A 25,461-nucleotide genomic window follows, 5' to 3' on the forward strand; every position below is an offset into this window, starting at 1 on the left:
TTTTTTTTTTTTTTTTTGCCAAATAAGGGGACATATATTGCACAAGATAAAAATGAAGTTTGAAGAATTATATTTCTGTTACACCTGACTTTTGCATTTTTACATATGAAATTGTTATACACTCTAATTCCTAATGAAGACAGATTCTGTAATTGATTGTAATCACAAATGGGAAAGCAAATGAAGATATTTCCCAGATGAGCATGCTAAATTTCTAAATAAATGCACGTCGAAATTAACCTAAATAAGGAGATGTCATTTTACTGTTCTTAAATAAAGTTTTGAGTCTCACTTGCTTAAAACCACTAGTATAGGGGCACCCGGGTGGCTCAGATGGCTAAGCATCTGCCTTCAGCTCAGATCGTGATCCCAGGGTCCTGGGACGGAGTCCTGCATCAGGCCCCTTGCCCAGCGGGGAGTCTGCTTCTCCCTCTCCCTCGGCTGTTCCCCCTGCTTGTGTTCTCTCTTTCTCTCAAAATCAAACAATCAATAACATCTTTAAAAAAAAAACCCACTACTCTAATTCCAGGTCTTCTTCTTTCTTAAGCTACCACTTACAGGTAACATGTTCAAGCAGGTGCTGCCCTGGTCTAAAACATCTTTTGCACTATTCATTCAGGGGGCAAAGCTGGGGCTGTCCCGTACCATCCCAGGAAGATACACACACAGGGGTAGATCAGATAAGTTTTCCCATGATTGAAACTAAAACTTTGATCTCAGGAATTTCATTATCTGGTACTTTCTAGGATCCATAATCTTAAGGGGAAAAAAAGTTTTTCAATGAATTAATAATGGCTTGAGACTCAACACGCTGTAGCAATATTCACTGCAGTAGTTGTTTATTTATAGTCATGCTTGATTAGTATTTGAAATTTGCAGGAATTGCAATATGCATAGTTTTCAAAGCCTTTACAGAATTTCATTTTTATCACTCGGCAAGAGTCAATGAAAAGGCAATAAGAAAAGCTCTATGGGATATTTTTATAGAAGTGTCAAAAGCCAGTAAGCTAACTACATGAAAGAACCCAGATTGTACAGACAGAGTTTGAGCAGAAACACTTCAGAGACTTTATATCTAGTATTTTGACTTTTACATGCCCTTGGAGGAAAAAAAGAGCGCTAGCTACAAAACCAAATAAGGAGGGGAAAGGAACAAACCATATGCTTAAGAATAATTACAGTTTCCATTTTCCTACAAACTAAATGTGAAGTTTCAAAGATAAAGTGTAATAGAAATTGAGCTGCTTTGGTGTGTCTAAAATATTGCCAAGAAAGAAAATTCTCATTTCCCTTGCTAACTCATCCCAGATTTCTACAATATGGAAGTTAGTTTGAATGCTTTCAACTTCTCCACAAGTCCATTCGCTCTTGTTTTGCTTTTAGTAGAGAGGAAAAATATCAGATCATCATCTCTAGAAACAAAACTACCATAATTCAAATCTACATAAGGTTATTTATCTGGACATCTTTAAATTAAAGACATCTCAATTACTATAACCTCTTCTCAAGCCATTAATCCTTTTGTTAATGCTAGCAAAAAATGTAAAAACATTACTGTCATGATAATACAAGCAATATTAAACACTTCTTGGCTGTGATAACCATAAATGAAGAGAAAACTCTAATAAAAAGGAAAAATGAACAGGCCTATCATTATTGTGTTTAATATTACGCTGCACTTAAAACTACATTTCTTTTATTTAAGATTTATTTATTTATTTGAAAGACAGAGGACACACTGCAGGGTGGGGGGGCAGAGGGAGAAAGAATCTTGAAGCAGACTCCCTGGTGAGCGCGGAGCCTGCCGCTGGGCTCCATCCTAGTACCCCAAGATCATGACCTGAGCCGAAATCAGGNAAAACTACATTTCTTTTGTTTAAGATTTATTTATTTATTTGAAAGACAGAGGACACACTGCAGGGTGGGGAGGCAGAGGGAGAAAGAATCTTGAAGCAGACTCCCTGGTGAGCGCGGAGCCTGCCGCTGGGCTCCATCCTAGTACCCCAAGATCATGACCTGAGCCGAAATCAGGAGTCAGCTGCTTAACTGACTGAGCCACCCAGGCACCCCTAAAACTACAATTCCATGAGATTCATGGTTGAGGCAGTCACATTGATGGAACCTTATATTCCAAGCAAAGTGGAAGAAAGAATCTGTAAATTAGGCATGTGGCATGTAGGCAATTAAACCCGGTATAGTGTGGCTTCACCAACCTGTGGTTACACTGGTGGCTGCTAGTTGAGTTGCCCCCCTCTTGCTTCTCTCTTTCTCCAGATCAGCCAAATCACTTTGACAACCAGCTGGTACTTCTGAATCCAGACCAGCTTGATTTGAATGCAGTTTCTTGGATATGTCTACATGGAGACTCTGAAATGACACAGGCCAGAGTGATTGATTACACGAGTAAATTATCAGTCCAAAATAAATGCTTCCCAGAGATATGACAAGGATAAACATTTATCATATGGCAAGTTATGTTTGTATATCTGAATCAGAACATTCTATATGTCAAAGTGACTTACAAATTACACTTTAATCAACGTATTTTCGTAATCTAGGTATGGAATTTTTGAGATGATCTAAGTGACTAGAATAAGTCATTTCAAACTCAGAAAATCATCTTCAAATCCCATTTGAGTTTATCATTTTCTTCTTGTGAACCTTATATTTTTCATTTAAAACATTTTCACTCAGTTTTTATTCCTATAGTTAAATTATCCAGCATTTCATTATATATTACATAATTACATATTGTATAATGAAGAGCTGGTTTCGTTTCTGCATTATCCGTAGCCTTTTTATAAAACATATTATAACATCTACTTTAAATTAACCCACATTTTTATCAGCATTATGCAAACTTGACAAAGCTCCTCCAGTCAGTTTAAGAATAATAATTCATCCTAACAATGACTTATTAAGGCACAACATCAATGGACCTTAAAACACATCTCCTATATAAGAGATGTCATTGTGTTTGATGTTACACTGTCATACTGTATGCTTCAAAAGAATCGTCAGAGAGGAGAAAAACTAAAGACCTAAGTAGGAAATTGAACTTTCAGCACTTTGCTTCATATCCAAATTCAGACTAGAAATTTTTCAGTTTAAATATGGTTACATAACATTCAACGATTCATAGAGTCAAAGTTAGCCAGTCAACTCTGTCCATCCACAATAACCATTTTGGTTCACTAAAGGATAGGATGATGAACCATTTTCCTTAACTTCCTCCTACAGACTGTGTATAGCATTATATTTATTAAAAGCTTCATTAAAGGCTTGAATCAAAGGCTTTAAAACTGGTAAGGGTCCAATAAGGAAATTATCGTCCATCGTAATTAAATAATTGACCCAAATAAACAGAATGAATGATGCCAAGCCTCAGGGATAAGTCTCCCAACTCTTAGTCCAGTGCTCTTCACGCCGCTCTACAATCCATTTGTTCATTTATCCATTCAGTGTGGTGGACTGGCTGCACTGATGGCCCTGATTCTTCACCTCTCTCTGTATCCATGTCCTTTCCAGGTAATTTAGCCATGCCCTCCTACTCTGACTTTTGAGTCATCCATGTGACTTCTTCTGGAGCAATAGGATATTGGCACATGCGACACAGACAGAGAATTGAGAGATACTTGCACAATTGACTTCGGTCATTTTTGTCCTTTTACTACCCCAGGCCTGCTGGAGGTTGAGCAGGGCAGAGAGTAAAGTCAGGTTACCCTAGTCATCAGAACTGAGAAAACCAGCAGCCAGTAGAACCCCAGACATCTGGGTGAACTCAGCCTGGATCAGTTGAAACTAAGTCAGGTCAGCTGAACCCCACAGCTTCATGGACTAAATAAATGTGTTTTTAGCTATATGCAGTAAGTTTTTCTGGTGAGTATGCAGCATTGTGTGGCAATAGATAAATGATATCTCCAACAGGCATTTATCTATAGAATCCCAGATACTGGGTATAGTATGAGAATACAAATGTAAATATGACATAGTCCTAGACTTTAAATTGTTCAAACACAATTTCTTAAATTGTTTAAATGGACAACTAAAATACAGTGTGGAGGACCCCTGGGTGCTTCAGTCGGTTAAGCATCTGCCTTCGGCTCAGGTCACGATCCCAAAGTCCTGGGACTGAGTCCTGCATCAGGCTCTTTGCTTGGCGGGGAGCCTGCTTCCCCCTCTGCCTCTGCCTGCCGCTTCCCCTGCTTGTACTCTCTCTCTCAAAAATAAATAAATAAAATCTTTTTTTAAAAAATAGAGTGTGATAAGTCATTTGTACATAATTCTCAAATTCCTTCTCTAATAACAAAAGATGGGATCCAGGTGATATTACAGAGGGCAACTCAAAAGATCAGAGTTTGAATGTCGGTATTGACCAAAACAAAACCACTACACATGTTTATATTTGACTTGTCCACAGCCCACAAAAATGTTAAGTCCATCACTCAGTATGAATTTTTAAATTTATTGTCAGGCCTGACACATAGTTTGTCTTAGCACATAGCTTTGAAAAGAAGCAGATTCAACCAGCATTTAAGTACTTTCCTGATTTTGATATTAGATGCCTTTGTAAAATATATTATTATTTCAAATTATTAGATGACTATTAAATCATAGTTTTTCAGTACTGAGCAATAAACTAGGTTAAAGAAGAAATGTAACTTCTTGCTTTTTCATATCAAATTCAATTGATAATATTAAAACATGATAATTACATGTATTATAATATATCCTAGACTTCAAAGAAGAGACACAGAATTCAAATAAAGTTCTTAAACCTGAACTCTATAACATGAAAGGCTGAGCAGATCAAGGCTTGCTATTTGATCACAATGGGTCAAGTACTGCACAGGCCTGGTGCGTCTTGGTGCAAACCTCTGGCAGATTGGGCATTTTATGAACACATTAGCATTTCAATAATTAAGAACCCCATTTTTCTCCTTTATCTAGTCAGACCATGTCAAGTTTTTCAATCTCTCCTTAGGTCTACTTAGTACAGCCATGCTCCTGTTCCCTAGTCCTAATGTAAAGGGAGGTGAGTGTCTTTTAAGTTACTGACCCTGCCATATTCTCTCAACCTTGTTTACTTATAGTCAGTCCCTCTCTCCAGTTCCCTCGTATTGATTTTCCCCACAATGCTCCATCCTTCACTACCCAATTGCCTTCCATTAAGCATCAATCCCCTCCCCTTTCTCTCTCTTCTATCTTGTCTCTTAGATTCCTCCACAGTGCTTTCAGAACTTTGCTCTGCTGTTCGCAATTTTCACTACCTATTCAATTTTCTTTCAAAACATTGTCTCTACCTCCCTATCTTGACTAAAATTCCTTTCTCCACTGAGGACAGCATTTTTCTTGCAAAGATAACTGCTTATTCCTCCACACCCTAGATACCCTCAGATGATGATATTCTTGCCCATTGTACTGTTCATTGCATCTTTACCTCCTTGTTAAAAGTCCCTGGTGCCTTGATATTCCTGCCAGCTAGCTATGCACCATCTCCCCTCTTGTTGGAACCATCCATCTACTAATCTCCTGTCACAACCCATCCTTCATAAAATAACTGGATTATTGTTTTCCCTTTCAGTGCCATGATCCTGGTTGATGTTCACATCTACACAGACATTCTACTCAATACCCTGACTGGATCTCTTTATTAAAATGAACTTTTCATTTCTCTACCTCAGACTTTTACTCCCAGAGTCACGCCTGAAACCTGTCATTACAACCTTTACACCTCCAGAATCACTAAGCATCTTCCTCTCTCACCTAATCTCCTACCCTTTATTGTCTGTAGTCCAGCCAAGCTGCCATCTCCAACACTGCTTTTTTCCACCAGGACAGTTCTTGGACCTTGCCAGAATCTGAGCGTAATTGACCCCTCTGCTTTCTTATATCCACCAGCCTTCTAGGCTCATTTCCCTTTGTTCCCTACACAGCATCCATACCAGTTTGAAAACTTCGATCTGGCCAGTAGCGTGTCAGACTTTATTCCACTTTACCCCTCAGCAGCATTTGACATGTCTAGTCCCTCCTTTTCCTTGGCTTTGGTGTCCCTACAACCCCCCTGACTACTCATTCTTAGTCCCCTTTGTTGGTTTGACCTTCTTTACCTAAACCTTGACTGTTAAGACTTTCTCAAAGTTTTGTTATTGACAAAATTTTCTTTGTACTATCCTGGATAATTCCAACAACCACATGGCTTAATTTACTGTATATGTGTTTATGACTCCAAGGGTGAGGAAAGATTTATTAAATGAGATGACTATGGGCTTGTGTGCCATGATCAGCACTCTAGACTCCGATTCTAATGTCCTTTAGCTCTACAATTCCACCACGTTTCCTTCCTATCTTAAGGCTTAGCTCTTCTGTTTGCCTAGAATATTCTTCACAAATTCTTCCGCCTTCATTTTCATAAGTCTCAAATTCCTGCAGGTTTTCCCTCGCCATGTAGCGTTTAGCCAGCACCTTTGTTCTCTAGTCTTTGAGTAACCTGTAGTTCTACTGTGATCCAGTTTTCACAATATAATTAAATAATACCTGGTTTAATGTTTAATGTCTATCTCTCTGATTAAAATATAAACCCACCAAGAATAAGGATTATGCCTGTCCTATTCATTGTTCTCAGTCCTTATCTCAGTGTTTTTTTTTAAAGATTTTACTTATTTATTTGAGAGAGAGAGCGAGAGTGAGCATGAGTGGGGGGAGGGGCAGAGGCAGAGAAAGAAGCAGACTCCTCACTGAGCAGGGAGCACATGTGGGGCTACCTCCCAGGACCCCAGGATCAGGACCTGAGCCAAAGGCAGACGCTTAACCAGCCCACCCAGGAGCCCCTACCTCAGTGTTTTAAATATAGTAGGTATTAAATAATGACATACTAAATTAATGGAGAAATGCATGAATATAGACTTAATTTTTATGACTTTTTGTTTGGCTAGCTTATCAATGGCTACGACATAGTCACATGTTCCTATGTTAGAAGTGATATGCAGGGGCACCTGGGTGGCACAGCGGTTAAGCGTCTGCCTTTGGCTCAGGGCGTGATCCCGGCATTATGGGATCGAGCCCCACATCAGGCTCCTCCGCTGGAAGCCTGCTTCTTCCTCTCACTCCCCCTGCTTGTGTTCCCTCTCTCACTGGCTGTCTCTATCTCTGTCGAATAAATAAATAAAATCTTTAAAAAAAAAAAAGAAAAAAAGTGATATGCAGTCACATGGATGGCACTGGAGGAGATAATGCTAAGTGAAATAAGTCAAGCAGAGAAAGACAATTATCATATGGTTTCTCTCATCTATGGAACATAAGAACTAGGAAGATCTGTAGGAGAAGAAAGGGATAAAGAAAGGGGGGGTGATCAGAGGGGGGAATGAAGCATGAGAGACTATGGAGTATGAAAAACAAACTGAGGACTTCGGGGGGGGTGGGGGAATGGGATAGGCTGGTGATGGGTAGTAAGGAGGGCACGTATTGCATGGTGCACTGGGTGTTGTACGCAACTAATGAATCATGGAACTTTACATCAAAAATCAGGGATGTCCTGTATGGTGAATAACATAATATAATAAAAATATTATTATGAAAAAAAACTTACAAAAAGAAAAAATTATAAAAAGATACCTTATAAAAATGTAAAAAGAAGGAAGATATTAAAATCAAAATTAAAATAACTCATAATTCTACAAAATAAAGGTAACCACTGTAAAAAAATGTTTTATTTCCGTATGCAGATATAGATTTTAATAAAATTTGAATTATTCTGTCAAAAAAAAAGAAGTGATATGTAGTCACTTTTAACGGTAATACTTAATATGTATTTGAAAGGAACACATATTTTAACTTGTTTTATCCATTAAAAAAACCCATACTGCAAATTTTGTGGTTTTAAATGAATTCACTGTTGCAATCATTGCAAACACTATAGTTACAGAGTATCCCATATATTTCTGTGGCTGAAGTTAGATTGGTTACTATCTGTGAAAATTATAAATCAAAGAATGGTTATATTAGGGAAATTGAGAACTTAATATGTATACACAGTGGCTCCATATTCCCTAGGCATGAAATTGTGACCTGACAATAATGGAAGAAATAAAACTGTCAGGTACTGCTTCAACGATGTCAAGCCTTCAACTTGAAGATCAGGTCAAGAGGAAAGTGAGAAAAATAAAACATGTGCAAAGAATAGAGAGGAACACAGATAAATTTGAACTGGCATGCATCAGGCCTTTCTGACCACTCTATAGGTGTAGTTCAAAAATAAACCCTGTTTATTTTGTGTAATTTCCACTTAACTTGTCATTGGAAATGAGTCATTATAATCCCATCTGCTAATATAAAATGACTATTAAATTATTTTTCATGTTATTCTTAGCTTGTAGTTTGTATATTCCTTTTAGGGTTCCTGCTGAAAGCAATGATCCAATTACAAGACACTGAATATTTTTCTTATGAACAAAGAAAGGAACAAATAAATATTACCCGAAACAGTATTTTCTTCCTTCAAATCATCTCATACCTAAGGCCATGTGTTGGGAAAACAATCATCCTTTCATTGAGATTCCCAGTTCCTGATTATATTCAGTCACGTTCCTTCTTCCCAAGGGCGAAGCTCACTTTTCTTTAGAAAGTCACACAGGCCTGTCTTGGCCCAGGGACTAAACATCATTCACATTTTAAACAACACGAAGTATCTCAGATAACATACTTTACTTTTTACTTGGTAAAAAATAAAAATCACTCACTCTCCTAATAGACAAAAAAAGCGTCCTCCTCTCTGCTTATATCAACAACTGCTCCTTTCTACAGCCTTTTACTTTTTCACTTCAGAAAAGTGAATTCAAGGGATACGTGGGAAGACATTGCAAGTGATATTTGGGAAGAAATTTCCCATTAAGTAACTTTCCCTACCTCGGAATTAAATTACACTTAAGAACAGTAGTAACAGTAATTCAGAAACTATGCATTAAAATAAATAAATGAAGTTTCAAATCCAATCAAAGAAACACAGGTTTGCATATTCACATTATCATTCCAGGAGAACAGCATAATCCTCTACGGCATCTGTCTTTTAATGTGTGTGTGTGTGTGTGTGTGTGTTCTCTTTTGTTTGTTATATGGTTGAATCACCATAAATAATTCAGAAGACTATTAAGTGGTTTAAAAAAAAACTAATAAATTTCTCATTGTGCATTATAAAGACCCAATTAAATGGAGGCAAATGTTTGGTTTTTCTGAGGAAAATATTTAAACAAGCAAGAATATAAACTGAGAAATAATTTGAAGTTGATCATCCATATAAACAGTCCTCTCTTTCAGACAATAATCTGATGTTTCCTAAAATCATCCATCTATGCTAATAAACTGCCCTTTTTATGCAGAATATGTTCTTTTATACCAACTGCAAGAGGGATCTTTTAACAATCCCGACAAAGCATCTTTGACACCTTTCCTGTCCCCTGCAGCCTTAGGGGGTTTGCCCAGAGCTGTGGTTGGCAGGCCTCATTTCATCGGCCCATCAGAAGCCCACTGCCACCTCTCCCACTCATCCCAGAGTTCCAGGCTGTGGCCCACCCCTGTGAGACTCTTTGCTGGTATCCCTTACCCTCTTCAGCGAGTGCTTCCCCCCTCCCCAACCACGCATACCTTCTTCAAATGGGACCATGCTGGCTAGGCTCTGAGCTGGCAGCTAACTGGGGACCTCAGCAAACAGGGGCTTGCATGGGGCTTGACACTTAGACACTCTAAGCCCAATTGCAGAGAACAAGTGGGACAGATCCCTCTCTCCCCTGCTGCAAGTACCACCAGTTCAGGACATTGAAGAATTGGGGTTTTCTATTTGCCCTGCCCTTTCCCTTGGATCAGAGAAGAGGCATTTGGCCCATGGAAAAGAAATACTCCTGTATCTGCTTCCCTAGCTGTTCTGATAAAAAAAAAAAAAAACCTCAGCTTTCCATCTCAGCCCTTCAAGTACTTCTTTACCTGCTGAACTTACTGCAACCAGATCCAAGAAAACAAATCGCTCCCTGCTGGAACTATTAGAGATCTCATCAGGCATCATATATCGAAGATTGTACCATGTTTTCTGGGAAAGAAATCATTTATTGTAAAGACTCCTTTAAACCTTCATTTTCAAAAACATCTTTCCAGAACATATTATGTATTAAAGAAAGATATTATAAGTATGCATAGATTTCAGTTGCTTCTTCCTCTATCTTCCCTGCTGAAAATAGGGAACTAGACAATTTGACATCTAGAAGTCACAGCAACCTGATTTGATGTTGATTTGACCACCCTCTTGGGAAAAAGCAAACCCTAGCTCAGGAGAGCAGGAAGAACTCAATATAGTCACACACTTTGTTTGATTTAAACAAGTTTAAGAATTTTCCTTCAGAGTACTCAGGGTGAAGAACCTCTTCACACCCTTTTGTCAAGCTCAATTCAATCTGCTTCTTGCTATTCTAATCTTCTATAAATTTAGCCAAAAATGAAATGGACACTTGAAGCAAGGCTTAACCGATATATCTTTATTTGAAAATGAGGCCAGAAGAGACAGCTGATCTGTACATTTGTTAATCTTAAGGAGATAAATGAGAAGTCCGGCTGCCCTCAAGCCCTCAAAGATGTTAGCGACGTCACTCCAGATAATGGACAAGCACGCCAAAGGGTTTGCTATTTTAGAGCTGCTATGGCAAGTGCATCCCCTACAAAATACCAAGGTCAGCTTAATTATAATGATTCATGGAATACTGGAATAATTCTTCATATAAATAAATTCTCTTCTTTCCTTTATTTTGCCTTCCTGCAAATTGTAGAATTATTAGTTCACATGGCTATTGTTATAACTTTCATAGCTCCTATTTTAATTGGAAAATCATAACTCTCAGACGCCGTGGGGGCAATCTGTGGCCAAAGGACAGGAAAATTAATCTTGGTTTGAATTATAGAAACAGAAATTATAGTAGAATAAAGTATGTGACATATTTTTTGTTTAGATTAGTTTTTCGTGAAATTAGTTTTTAATCAGTAGACATATGAATAGCATTTGCAAAGTGCCCAGCAGAGCAGCACTTGCTGCAGATGGCAGATGGCAACTGCAGTGCATGATATCATAGTTCTGGATCTAGGAAAAGTATTCAGAACTCATTTCTTAAAAATTACATTTGAAACCATTTTAACCTTCTGGGTATGAAAACACAGACTTCCATCTAAGTCTTTGAAAGGTATCCATCCTGGCAACCTGATGTAAAACACTGCTGTATCATTATTTGAGCTAGAACTGATTTTGATGAGTAGGATTCATCTCGCTGTTTAAGTATTCCCATTATATGAAATATTAAATGGCATGCTTGCCACTGAAGTGTTGCTAAAATGTAAAAATCTCGTGCTATTGTGAAGAGGCGTCTAATGCAGGACGTAGTCCATGAAGGCTGCTTCTTACCTCTTCACCTCAACTCAAGCCTGGCCACATTTCCTTGAAACTCTTTCCCATGAAGGCTGCCCTTCTGACTTCTTCCTACCCAGACACCCTATTCCCCATGCCCTTTGTCAAGCACTGTCCGGCACTACCATTCCACATCTTCTCTAAATTTCTACAGAGTCCTCACATGACCCTTTAGTCATCTCCACGATCCCACTTTGCTATATGTTCTTCGGCTCACATCCTCCTCTTTGTCATTCCTCTACCAACATGACATCAGAAGACCTTAATGTTCACATCTCTGTAGAACTTTTTTCCTACTCTTTTTCAGCCTCTTGTAAGTACAATTGAAACTTGGACCTCATTGTTCCTCAGAACTGCTTCATCATTATTCTGGATTTTAGCACGCTCCTCTGTGCTCATACTCTCTCAATACTGTTCATCCCTCCCAATCTTCAATTCATTTCTGCCTCTCAGCCTCCTTGTTTCACTTTGTCTCCCCACCCAAGGGGTCCTTAGAACCTCTTTGTTATCATTTTTCTCATTGTGGTTATAAGATCCTCACTTTCCACTCTATTCTCATTGCCAATCCTCCAAAGGCTGTTTATTGCTGATAATTTTTTTTTAAAAAAGGCTTATAGTTTTCCCATTTTTCTCTAACAAATTTATGTTGCCTGGTGATATCTTGTTCCTCAAGGTTTCTCAGTTATCTGAGGATCTCTCTTTGAGTTCCTTGTGAGGGTTCCAGAGATGATATTTCAAAATTTTTCCTCTTTTAGCAAGCTCACAGCCACAGCCTGGCATTCTTCAATCTTAGGAAGTTCTTTAATCATGTAATTGATTGAGATTGTGGCCATCTGAAATCAATCCCCACAGCTTTCCCTGTCTTGTCTTAGAAATGCACTTGATCTCTCATCTTTCTTACAAAGGGTCCTGTCCTTTTTCTAAAGTCAGCGCCTCCTCCTTTACCGGGACACTCCCCCCATTCCTCCTTTGACTTAATCAATTATTCTGCCCACTTGCATTGTATTCTCTGACCCTGCTCTCCATTGCCTCATTCATTTTCTGCCAAGCTTTAGTAAGAGTAATCTAGTCTTACTGCTCTTTTTCTTTGCCTCCCACTCACTTATTATCTGGGTATTTACGGAGTGCAATCTGGTTCCTCTTCTTAACACTTGACTGAAAATATTTTCACCAGTAACTTTTTAGCCATCAGTCATAAATCCCATGCATGGCCTTTTCTCAGACCTCACAGTTCCTGAGCTTTCTGCTGAACATCATTCTGATAACTATCACATCATCTGAAAAAAAATATTTTCCCCTCAATCTCCAGTAACACTGTACTCTCATCTTCCTTTTATCTCTTGGACCCTTATTCACTCATCTTTTCTCTTTCTTGCCAACTTTTAAATCAGTGATCTCTGAACCATACTGATTGCACATTCCTAATAAAAACTTGAAGCATAAAACATAAATGTCACACATGCATAAATACATAAAATTATGTATGTGTGTACTCTACTAACATATGTAATTATGTACATTTACTAATAATATATCATGTACATTATAAAACAAACTCAAGGTAGACATTTTAAAATAATAAAGTTGGTTAAAGTTGATGTAAAAATATTTTAAACAAAATTAATTATTACTAATATTGAGGAAAAACGGTTGAATAATTTTCATTATTATTTTTATAGTAATTTTTTATTATGTTATGTTAGTCACCATACATTATATCCTTAGTTTTTTTTTTTAAATATTTTATTGATTTATTTGACAGAGAAAGACAGCCAGCAAGAGAGGGAACACAAGCAGGGGGAGTGGGAGAGGACGAAGCAGGCTCCCAGCGGAGGAGTCCGACGTGGGGCTCGATACCAGAAAGCTGGGATCACGCCCTGAGCCGAAGGCAGACGCCCAACGACTGCGCCACCCAGGCCCCCCAATATATCCTTAGTTTTTGATGTAATGTTCCATGATTCATTATCTGTGTATAACACCCAGTGCACCATGCAATATGTACCCTCCTTAATACCCATCACTGGCCTATTCCAGTCCCCCACCCCCTCAGTTTTTCCCAGAGTCCATAGTCTCTCATGGTTCATTCCCCCCATTTTCATTATTTTTTAAATCTTGATTAACACTTTGTGATACAGTGATTCAGTTGTTTCATAATTCAGTTGATTGATATACTGAGTTTTAATAGTTGTCACTTCTAAAAATGATACTTCACAAGATACATGGATCCAAACGGAAAAAGTACATTATTAGTCGCTCTAAGTCATGACACATCTTTTCAATGATGCTTACTAATTTTGCAAAGATGTTGTTGAAATTGGCTAGTAAATTCCTATCTTCCCTGATGTCAAAATGATGGTTAATTAACTACTATTTTAATTATTGGATTTTTTAATTAATTATTTATTTGAGACAGAGAGAGAGCACTTGAGCAGGAGGAGGGGCAGGGGGAGAAGGAGAGAGAATCCACAAGCGGACTCCCCAGCTGAGTGCAGAGCCTGATGCAGGGCTTAATTACAGGACCCCGAGATCATGACCTGAGTGGAAATCAAGAGTCAACCACTTAACTGAGCCACCCAGCTGCCCCTAACTATGGGATTTAAAAGACAGTGAAATTCTGTGGAAGATTTTATAAATGGTTAGAAATTTTGTCTGCAAGTCTATAAACTTTGCAAAATGAGAAGTTACATTGTTTTCAACAATGGAAGCATATAACATCAGAAATATTTTAAAACAATCCATTTTCAAAATATTCTATATAGGATGATTCTTTTGTTATGGCTATTTTTGGTCCTTTTAACTGAAGGGCCAGCTCAAGTACATATGTGTGCATTCCTCTAGATGGCAGACTACTGACAGGCACTTATGGATTAGGTAGACAAATCTGGACACTCACCTTTTTGTAAAATAAATCTTAATATTAGCACATCTTTAACTTGGGGGAAAATGATTTGTCATAAGACAATCAGCAAATCTTTAAATGGTACAAAAGAGTACCACAGTTATTCCTCATTTCATAAAGTATCATGAGGATCCTACTATATTTTATACTTTTGTTTCTATAAATTAACCTCATATTTAAAACATCATTCATAACTTTGTAAACTTCTGGCTATAATTTCTTTGCTGTAGTAACTTGCCCATAATGACACTGGGAATACATTTCATAGGTGGAGTCATATCGTTAATCTCCCTTTAGAATCACTTTTAAAAGTCTAGAGAGCGCCCTTGTTCTGTCAGTAGTTGTACTGACTCAGTTCATCCATTAGGCGATGCTTGTGCTAAAGAGGTCATTAACGGATAGAATAATGGTTTCCCCAATGCATTCAAAAAAATACTTCATGGATTTTATTATTGAAGCATCATCTAGCAAATACAATAAACCCAGACATCAGGGAAAAACTCAGCTCTCATGAAACTTTGCAGAAAATCTCCTTTACTTAGTCATTTGTTCATACAAATAATTGTAACAGCTAACATTTATTTTGTGCTTACTAAGTGCCAGGTACTATTTTATGCCTGTTACATATATGAGCTTATTGAATTCTTCAGCATTTCTTTCTCAAGCACCTTCCAAGAGTGTTTTCAGAAAAAAAAATGGTTTTTGTTTTTCACCATATTGATCTTTGCATTATTTTAGCTGTTTTTAGGAAGGACTGGTATACTTAATATGTAGTTTTTTTTCTTTATCTCTATTTTAAAAATGCAAAAGATTTGAACATTAATTTGAGTGAGGTTTAAATGTAATGAAGTGCTGGACTGATTATAACATAATTATAAACAGCACTGAAAAACTGTAGACAATCATCTTCACATTCTTTTTGCTCAGCTTGAAAATATACCGTTAATCATGAAGTCTTCATTTTCCTAGTTGCTAACATCACATAACACAGTATAAGCTACGGTGAAATTCACTGTCACTGAGAGTATTTGTAAATCTTCATTTCAATTGTCTTAAAAATTTCAAGTTTTTGGCTGACATCTTGATGGGTATGATTAGTTCATCGTCTTGTATTTTTTCCTCCTAACGTGGCTGATGGGGAAACATGAGAAGTGTGAAAATTGTCAGTTCTACTTTTCTTTTTTATCACTGTTGCCTTTTGCTCATATTATAAATACAATATCTTAATAAATTTATCTTCTGAAGTATGTAATGCTTTTAGAAAAAGGCACAAATAACGACAGTGCAATGAGTTGATACACACTGAATGCCTCTATGTAACTACTGCCCGAATCTGGAAGTAGAATATTAATAGGCCCCCCAGCAGCTTCCTCACGCCTTAGCCCATCACATTTCCAACCCTCTTCCCCGAAGCTAACCAGTATCCTGACTTCTAATACCATAGATTAGATTTCTCTCTTGTTTGGAAGTTTTATGTACTTTAAATCATAGAGTTGTGTCTGCTTCTTTCTTTTTATCCCTAACGTAAGAGTATTCCATCGTATGAATACACCAAAATTTATTTATCTGCTCTACTACTGGTTGTTTCCAATCTATAGCTATTATAAATACGCTGCTGTGAATATTTCTATACATGTGCTTTCGTACATGTATGTACACATTCTTTCCACATATGCATATGCTTCTGTAGGTATTTAACTGCTGGTTCATAGCGGGTATATATGCCTTGCTTGAGTAGATTCCACAAAGTGGTTTTCCAGAATATATTCTCACCAGGAGTACACAAACTTCCAGTTTCTCCACAATGTTGCTACGATTTGGAACTGTCAGTCTTTTTACTTAATCATTCTGTGATTCTATAGTATTACCTCATCGTGGTTTCCATTTACATCCCCCAGATGAAGAGATTAAATAGTTTTTCAGTGTTTTATTGGTCATAGTGAGACACCAATTTTGTGAAGTAACTATTCAAGTATTTTGCCCATTTTCTTTATTGTGCTGTCTGTATTTTTGTCATTAATTGGTAAAAGTTCTTTACGTATCTGAATACAAGTTCTTTTTAGTATCCTTTATCTGTTTTGCAAATAAGCTTCAACACTCTGTAGCTCGCTTTTCACTCTCTTAATGGTGTCTTTAATGGTATAATCTTAATTGATGGGGGCTTTTTTAGTATTTTTTCAAACTACTTGTCCATTTTGTCGATTCAATTTTGCTTAAAGTAGAAAATACAATTTGCAAACGACTTGACCAGGCTCACTGCACTACAGCATAGTGCAATACTCTCAAACGAAGGGTGCCTAGTCAGGGTCCCATTCTTAGAGATATTCACTCTCTGGAAACAAAAATAAGATCCAGTGGCCAGAACTGCTCTATATTTTGAGGTAACAATGATCATCAACAGCTAACTTTATAAACAAACAAACAACAAAAAACAACCAGATGCCATGTGTCTCCTGATAGAAAATACACAGCACTCGTTACGAAGCAGTTTTCCCAGAAATTCAAACCTCAATCTATCAAGATTCAAAATCCAACTATCAATTCACAGGAAAAAAAGTCGGAAGGACATATCAGTAGGAAGCAACTCACAGGCAAAACAACTCTAGAATATATGACATAAAGAATATACTTTCTAGAATATATAGGAAAGACCAGGAAAGAAACTGATAGACAAAAATCATATGTGAAGTATGAGAAACTGAGGAATAGAAGGTGTTTGGAAAACAGCAAAGTGCACTAAAATATAACAATCCAGTTTTTACACAAGTTGCTCTAAATAACTCACAAAAGAAAAACCATTTCCACTCCTCCTCACTGGCAACCACAATCAGCAGAATTCATGTTTTGGGAAACTCTATAGAAGGAAGCCAGCTTCTCCAACAAATTTGAAAAAAAAAATAGGAAGAATTCTATACATTAAAAGAGACTTGAAACATGTCATTCAATTGCAATCTGTGTACCTTACTTAGATTCTGATTCAAACTGTAAGAAAACATTTATGAGACAGCCAGGCAAAGCTGAATTCTAGCATGATATTTGATATCCTTAAGGAATTATTGCTAATGATTTCTGGTATGATAACTATACTGTTTGTTTTAAGAATCCCTACCTTTCAGAGGTATCCAATGAAGTATTTGCTGATAAAATTAAATGAAATGATGTCTGCTTTTGTCTTCTCTCCAAAATATTCAGTGGACTGAACAGTGAAGGACATGGTAGAACAAAATTAGTCGAGCTGAGAGTTGAAGCTGGGTGATGGGTGATGGGTGTCTGGAGGTTCACTATGCTATGCTATCTTGATTGTACTTGAAATTTTCCAGGATAAAAAGTTAAAAAATAGCTTGGCCTGACTTGAGATCAAGACGATAACAGACTTATGTACAATGTGAGGGCACCTGAAAAATATACTGTATTGCAGAAAATAGGCTATAGTTTCTTAAATCATCTCATCTGCCTAAAATGGAGTTGGTGGTTAGCACTGACTTGGCTAGGATGACACAGCTGGACCCCTTACATGCTCAGAGGAGAATTTCAGAGACTTGACTCTACTTCTCCAGAAGTTACAGGAGAAGCTACAGTCTGGACAATGGAGGGGGGGGGAGGAGGGCAGGAGTAAGGTTGCAAGCTAACAGCAAGGCTGAAAGGCCTGGGGGGATTTGCTGGTGGACAATAACACAGACCAGGTCCTCCCATGTGGCCAAACTCACCATGCAATGCTGCATTTGCTTTTGGTTAACTATAGGGAATAAAGAGAGAAAAGAAGAATGGTTGGGTCCAGGTGTTTTTTCCCATCTAACTGAAATTCTCACTTTATAAAGAACCAAAAATTTAGACCTTTCTCTTGATAGTTTAGTAGTAGTGCACGTCTAAAGTATTGTATTGAGCAGAAATTAATTTTATTATATGTAATTTGTATATTGAGTAGAGAGATTTTAAATTCATACTTAGAAAATAGTGAATATGAAGTGTCATTCACACACACACACACACAAATGCATATATACACACCATTTAAAATTCTACAGAAAATGCTTCAACTCACTCCCATGTTACTTTGAAAAGAGAGAAAGTCAGTAGACAGTAAATTGATGATAAGGGGTATTTAAGAGCTGAGCATTTATCAATATCTTTGTAACACTAAAATCCAACCTCAGGATCATATAAGCACCTTAAATACATTAAAATCTCTAACCAGTATGTGTGCAATCTGCCATTACCGTCTGCCAAATTAAAAGTCAGCTGAGAGAGAAACATAATAGTCAAAGCTGAGAAATGAAACTCAAGTACTAAAGGATTAAACAATAACCTCAAACGCAAACCAGAGTAGAGTCTAGGCTAAAGGTTCGTAGTTTTCAGACCTACGTCCAGATTCTTTTTTTACTTGCCATTTTATTCATTTCTCTATATTCTTGATCTCTCAAAGTCGTCAGAGTTGTGTATTACATTGTCCTTATTGTAATTACATGGTTTATCTCAGTTTCTGAAAACTAGAAAGTGATGAGTAAGGAAAACAGAATAACCAGATAGAATAAAAGCAAAATATGTCAGTTCCTTCTTTTTTTCACATGTCAGAGAAAAGGTAAAACAACAGAACAAAAACAAGATAATGATGATAATCATACGGTTATTAAGTAAAACTTGACTCAAGTGGTGTTTGATTTAAAATATCATTTCGTTTTGCTTTAAAGGTTAGGCTGTAAACAAACACTTGACAAAGCAACAGGGAGCTTGCGACTATATCTCAGCAGTAATTTCACTTTCCCACCAGATGGCAGTCTTCCCCAGATCTTTGAGGCTGCCTCCAGAGTCCAGCATTCATTGCTGACAAAGCAGGGCGATTTTATCTATGTACTCGGCTTGAATATGGGAAATCGGCCAGGACTCCGTGGCTCCAGGATTAAATGTCGCTTATTTGAAAAGGGACTTCCATGGGCAGAGGTTTTTATTTTTTTTAAGTCATACATAAATCTTCGGGACAAAGGCTATTTACATAAACTCTAGGCTTAAGTCGAGCTTCTCAGGATCTCAGCTGGCACTTTTTCTTGATGTTTAGCACCCCAAGAGGCTGGTAAATGCACTAGTGAATGTTTCAGAGTATTGTATTTCTTAAAGCAGAGCCAAGTAAGAAGTATTCAAATGCCACCCGTATCTCAAGTATTCTCATCTAATCTCAGCTCCTAGAATATTTACTTAAAACATTTTCATTTTTTTGGCAAGGAGCTATGTAAATACATTCAATTTTACCTTTTTTTATACATATGTCCTTGAGACATTTTGACTAATGTGTTAGGTTTGAGAATTTTACTCTCTAACTACATGTGCACAAATATATCATAAACTAACTCCAGAATAAAAAGCTTATTTCAATGATCAGTGACATTTGCATTCAGGAATTATAAGCAATTGAGAATTCATCTACTCCCTATATTGCTGGAGAGAAACTTGATGCACTTTTAACTTACGCATTTTTAATTTGTATTTCTAACAAATTCATATCCCTGACACAGATCAATATTAGTGGACTACTTTTTCAATACAGGAATTCACACAATGCTAGATGTGTCTATACCTTAGATAGGGAGCAGGCTAGGAACATTCTCACAGGGTGCCTGCACAGGGCAAAAGGTGTGGCTTTGGGGAGACTTCTCAGGCAGGGAGAACATGGTGGTGATTCAGGGAGACACATCTGAGCTGGGACTCTGTCCTTATTACCTTGGCTTTTTCCTACTGGAGGGCAGCGGAAAATGCCATCCCCAAATATAACAACTGTAGTTCAGGATATGCCACCCTAAATGATGCCAGATACTGATTACTTTGAGCTGTAGGCACTGAAAAAAGCAAATTGCAAGGAGAGACTGTCTCTGAGCTCCCTTTATCTACCTAGAGACATTTCATCCATCAATGAGAAGATTGACTCTTATCACAGAAGAGACTAGAAGGTGACATCACACCCAAACATTGTCACAAATTGTCACACCTCCCACCTATTTTTCTAAAGGCCCATTCATTTTCCCTAAAATTTATTTTTAAAAAATTATCCTCCCCTAAAGAACCTGCATCCCCTAACCCCTCTGGCCATTAAGATGGTAGTTAAGACTAAATTTAAAGCTACCCCTTTGTGTCACTCAGTTTCCCTGGGTATCTCCCTTGTACACATAAGGTCTACATGTTAGTAAACTTATTATATGGGTCTCAACCAAGAACTCAGAAGGGGAGAGGAAAAATTATTTTCCTTCACCTACACTACTTATACCTGACAGAGAAAGGCACAAGCTTGTGAGCAACACTATGGGGATATTCTATCCTCTCATTCTCTCCTTTCAACCGTCCTCCACACAATGCAGTACGTGCAGATCTAGAGAATCTAAACGATTTTTCATATTTCCTTTACATAATATAACACAAATATTAGAATTCAGTATAACTTTTGGTAAAGAACAAAAACAAAAAAAAAAAAACCCATTACCCAGAACTAAATTCACAGCCATTCACAGAGAACAGGTCTGTAATCCAGTTGCCACGTAATGTAGCATATGTGGATACAATTACGCCTAGAAAAGGGAAATCTTCTATGGGAGGGGAATGTGAGACAAAATTATTTAGGTAAACAATGCAACAAGGAGAAGCTGTGGTATTACTCGTGTAGTTGAAAACAGAGTTCGATTTCAAACGTGAAAAGTCATAGGTTTTTCATATAAATTAGAGTTTTCAATTTAACCTCTTTATTCAAAATTCCTCTATAACTCCTATTCTGTAGCCCAAAGGATCACTTCCAGACCACTTTCTGTGACCTTTAAGATGAGTCCACAACCCCATTTCATGGCTCCCCTTCTTTGCTTTTTGCTTTATAATTTCCTGAGCAGGCTGTGAGTTTCTTATTTTCAAGTCCGTCCTGCTGGATATTATGCTCCTGGCCATTCTTCTGCTTGCTTACCTTTGAAATTTCCTTGATATTATGTGATGACTTAATCAAACAATTAAGTAACTCATGGTTAGTTTTTTGATTGTGCTATTTCTGTAAAATTCCAAAATGCCTGGGAAATATATGCCTATATATTTTTCCCTGGAAAGCCCTGGAATACTTGTGTATTATATTAGTTCCCTAGGGCTACTGAGGCAAACTAGTACAAGTCGGGTGGCTTACAGCAGCAGAAACCTATTCTCTAAAAGTTCTGGAGGTAAGAGGTTTAAAATTACAAGGTGTCAGCGGGGCCGGGTGCTCTTCAGAAGCTCTGGGGGGAGAAACCCTTTTTGCCCCTTCCAGCTTCTTCTGGTTGTTGACATTCTATGGCATTCCTTGGCTCCTGGCTACCCTACTCCAACCTCTGCCTCCATCTTCACATTGTCTTCTCCTCTACGCTTTTGTGTGTCTAAACCCCTTCACCTCCTCTCTTATAAGATATGCATAATGGCAAGCAGGGTCCACCAGTTCATCCAGGATAAAATCCTCCTTTCGAGACGCTTAACTTAATCACCTCATTGCCAGATAAGGAAATATTCATTCTTTTGCCATATAACGTGATAGTCAAATTTCCAGGTGATTAAGTTGTAGGCTACTTTTTAGGGGCCACACATAGCCCACCACAACCTGAGAGCAAATAGTTGAGGCTATGAGAATACAAAGTCAAAATTGGGTTTAGGGTATCTATCACCAACACAATATTTTCTTGGTGAGACCTAAACCCAGATGTTTCTCTGCCTCGGAAATGGAACCTTCACATATAGTACTCAGGTAGATTGCTAATGTTAAATGAGCTTTAAATAAACTGACATTTCCTAGAGAACAAAGGGATGCAGGAGACAGAAGTGGAGAAGACTCTGGTGATAAAAGGGTAAACTGGGAGACAGAGCAGCTCAGGGCCCTCTGGCCCCACACACTGGACAGGCCAATGCTGGGAATGTCTGGGGATGGAGACCTCAAATGCATAGAGTCCAGAAAGAATCATTTGGAAGCTAAGTCCAAAAGGTGAATAAGAACCCCAAGATTAAAAATTAATTTTCATTTCCCAGGAACAAAGAAGTTGAGAGAGCAAGAGTGAGCAAACTGTGGGGTAAAAATAAATAAAAATTCCACCTCCAAGGGCTCAGAACAAAGGAAGAACCAACCAGTGGGAAAGCAGAGGTGCCACATGAAATGCAGAGGGTTTGGGCGGCCTATTCAGCGCCGTAGCCTCACAAATTGTTCCAAACACATAAACTAAAATAAGGCTTTATATGATCTGCAATCTGCCTGCCACTTTGCCAATACTCTTATACTCTGAGATCCCATTACACTAATAGTTAAAAACACAAGGGGTTTTTGCTGGAATTCGCTGAAGAGCTCACACTCATACCGAGCAGACCAGTCTCGGTTCAAGGGATGTTTTGAAGAGCTAGTGCCCATATCAATTTTTTCTGGTGTCATCTCTGTATGCATGGGCATGTAAGGATAGGGTTGCAGAAAAAACACTGGATCCCTGGACCATGAGGCAGAGATTCATCCCTAATTCCTCCAAGGAAGAAGTATAGAGATAATCAGAGCGTTGGCAATAAGAAACTCATTTTTTTTTTTCTGGGTAGGGAGGAATAGTTTATCACAATGGACATCTAAAATCATAAAATACTCATATAATTAGGTCCTGGGAACTCAAACATGAAGCAGTGCTCAAAACAGATAATAGAAGAAAAAGTAAGGACCGTATTTGTGACTGACTCCAGGATTGAAGTTACAAGTTTGTCACCCTTAGTTAACGACAGTATCTTGTCAGACAATACTATTAGTTTGGAAGCCTCTAGTGGATTTGAACATTACTAAAATCTTTATTGGATATAAAGTTCAAACTGTTCATAGTCAGAGCCCAGTGATTAAAAAAAATAGAACAAAAGTGATTAATTAGATGATTTTAATCAAACTTATTTGCATAGCCAATCCAATTGATTCTTTTAAGAGTGTCTCATAATTGGTCTAAAACCTCCCAATGTCATTAAAAAATTGGACCATACGTAAGGTTAGCCCCATTTTGCTGAGCTGCTGCAAACAGACATGAGATGAAAAACAACTTGACCTTTTTTTTTTTTTTTTTTTTTTGCTGTCTGAAAATAAAGCTAGTATGTGGATACAAATGGCTGTGGAGGAGGGGATGACCTGTTTACTGAAGCAGTCTGTGATGGACATAGCATTATTCCTCCAGAGGGCATTTATGACTTACTAGGACTCCAATATACAAACTATAAACTATTTACTACAATATTTTCTAAGAGAAAAGAAATAGGAATTTAGGGGGCATTTTGTTATACATATATATATAGTATATATATAATACACATGTTTTATATTGCCAGCAAGTGTTCAAACTAAAAATCAAAAGCCTTTTTAAAATTTTTGCTCTTGTAATGTTTGAAAATATTTCCACCTCTTTCTTCCCTTCATCACATATATAGAGATATTTGCACATTTGTTTGCCCATACCTGAAAAGTACTTAAATTTTATAGATACCATCTATGAGAAACCAATAAAATCCTACAAATACTGTAGCTCTGTAGAAAATTCAGTTTTAAATCTGCAAACCTACTATCCAACTTCACTATTTTTCAACAAACATGTAGTTAATAGACACAGAAGCAGCAAAAGGTAACAGTGTACAATACATAAATTCTCAACATATAGGCAAGATTACCATTTTCTTTAAACTTTGCCTTTGAGTTTTCTGGTGTGTTTTCAGTACATTTAAGGGTCAATTAATGACCTTCACCTCATTTAAATATAAAATTATCATTTTAATTTCCTTTTGTGTTTTCTGATCTTGAAAATAGTTCCTTGAATAGCGTTGATTGTTGTTGCTTATCAAACTTCATTTGCAGTATTATAAACTTAAAAACATAGGGGAAGAATCCCCAAGATAGGATATGGATTTTATCCCATAATAAAATAAAGATGCAAAATGAAGTGAATTGAGGAGGATAAGTCAACTAAGGAATGATATCTTGAGGTTTGAAGCATAAAAAAATCTAGAGACACAGCAGAAAATGTTCAGCTAGGAATTTAGAAACTCTTATAACCAGCTCCTCCAATTCCCTAAGCGACTTGTGGAAATCATTTATGTTTACTCTGCTTTTCAGTTAATCCTTTGCTATACCAACTCATTCTCATAACAGACCTGCTCATCTAATCTATTTCTTAATCTGCAAAATGGGAGTAACAGCTACTGGCTGGCCAAGATAATGGGTCAAGTTTACACGAGGCTGCTCAGGTTAGCTAGGAGAAGAAGAATTCATTGGAACTCAGATACTTTCAGTCAGGTGACACTTGATCCCCAAGCAAATAATAATACCATCAATAAAAAATGACCAAAAAAATGACTGCCACAGAAAAATTAAGTGAAAAATAATTTAAAGAAGGTCTTTGCAGGACAGACACATTACATACGGGAGGGAAAGGGGATGGAATATGGATCGTTGTGGAAAACTGTACGGTGGTTCCTAAAGAAATCAAACATAGAATTACCATATGAACAAGCAATGCAACTTCGGGACATACAGCCGAAAGGATTGAAAGCAGGGACTCAAATAGATATCTGTACACCAATGCTCATGGCAGCATTATTCACGAGAGCTGAAAGTGGAAGCAACCCAAGTGTCCATCAACGGATGGATAAACAAAATGTCAAATATCCTTACAGGGAAATGTTGTTCGACCTTCAAAGGGAATACAACTATGACACATGCTACAGCATGGATGAACCTTGAAGAGTCTGCTAAGTGAAATAAGCCAGACACAAAAGGGCACAAAAGTATTGTATAATTTCACTTATATGAGGTACCGGGAGTAGTCAAATTCATACAGACAGAAAGTAGAATGACGGCTGCCGGGTCTGGGAGGATAAGGGAATACGGCTGTTTAATTGATACGAAGTTTCAGTTTGGGAAGATACAAAAGTTCCGGAGGTGGCTGGTGGTGATGGCTGTACAACAATGTGGATTCACTTACTGCCACTGAATTTTACACCAAATATAGATTAAAATGGTAAATTTATATTGTTTATATTTTATCACAATGAGGAATAGTTCTTCCTGAGTTTTACAAAGCTGATTTATGAAAAAGGCTGCCATATAAGAGAAGAAATTATTTCAAAAATAATACACAAG

The 25,461-nt window shown here is 37.5% G+C and overlaps 1 protein-coding gene across 1 annotated transcript in view; it reads right to left on the reverse strand.

Annotated features, from left to right (window-relative positions):
- Positions 1-25,461, reverse strand: part of THEMIS (thymocyte selection associated) — a 175,899-nt gene that overhangs the window by 15,165 nt on the left and 135,273 nt on the right. Inside the window, exon 5 of the mRNA XM_011235092.3 lies at positions 2,214-2,367. Coding sequence (XP_011233394.2) covers positions 2,214-2,367 — 154 coding nt within the window. The remainder of the gene's footprint in view (positions 1-2,213; positions 2,368-25,461) is intronic.

This window comes from Ailuropoda melanoleuca, chromosome 10 (assembly GCF_002007445.2).
Source record: "Ailuropoda melanoleuca isolate Jingjing chromosome 10, ASM200744v2, whole genome shotgun sequence".
Taxonomy (NCBI): Eukaryota; Metazoa; Chordata; class Mammalia; order Carnivora; family Ursidae; genus Ailuropoda; species Ailuropoda melanoleuca.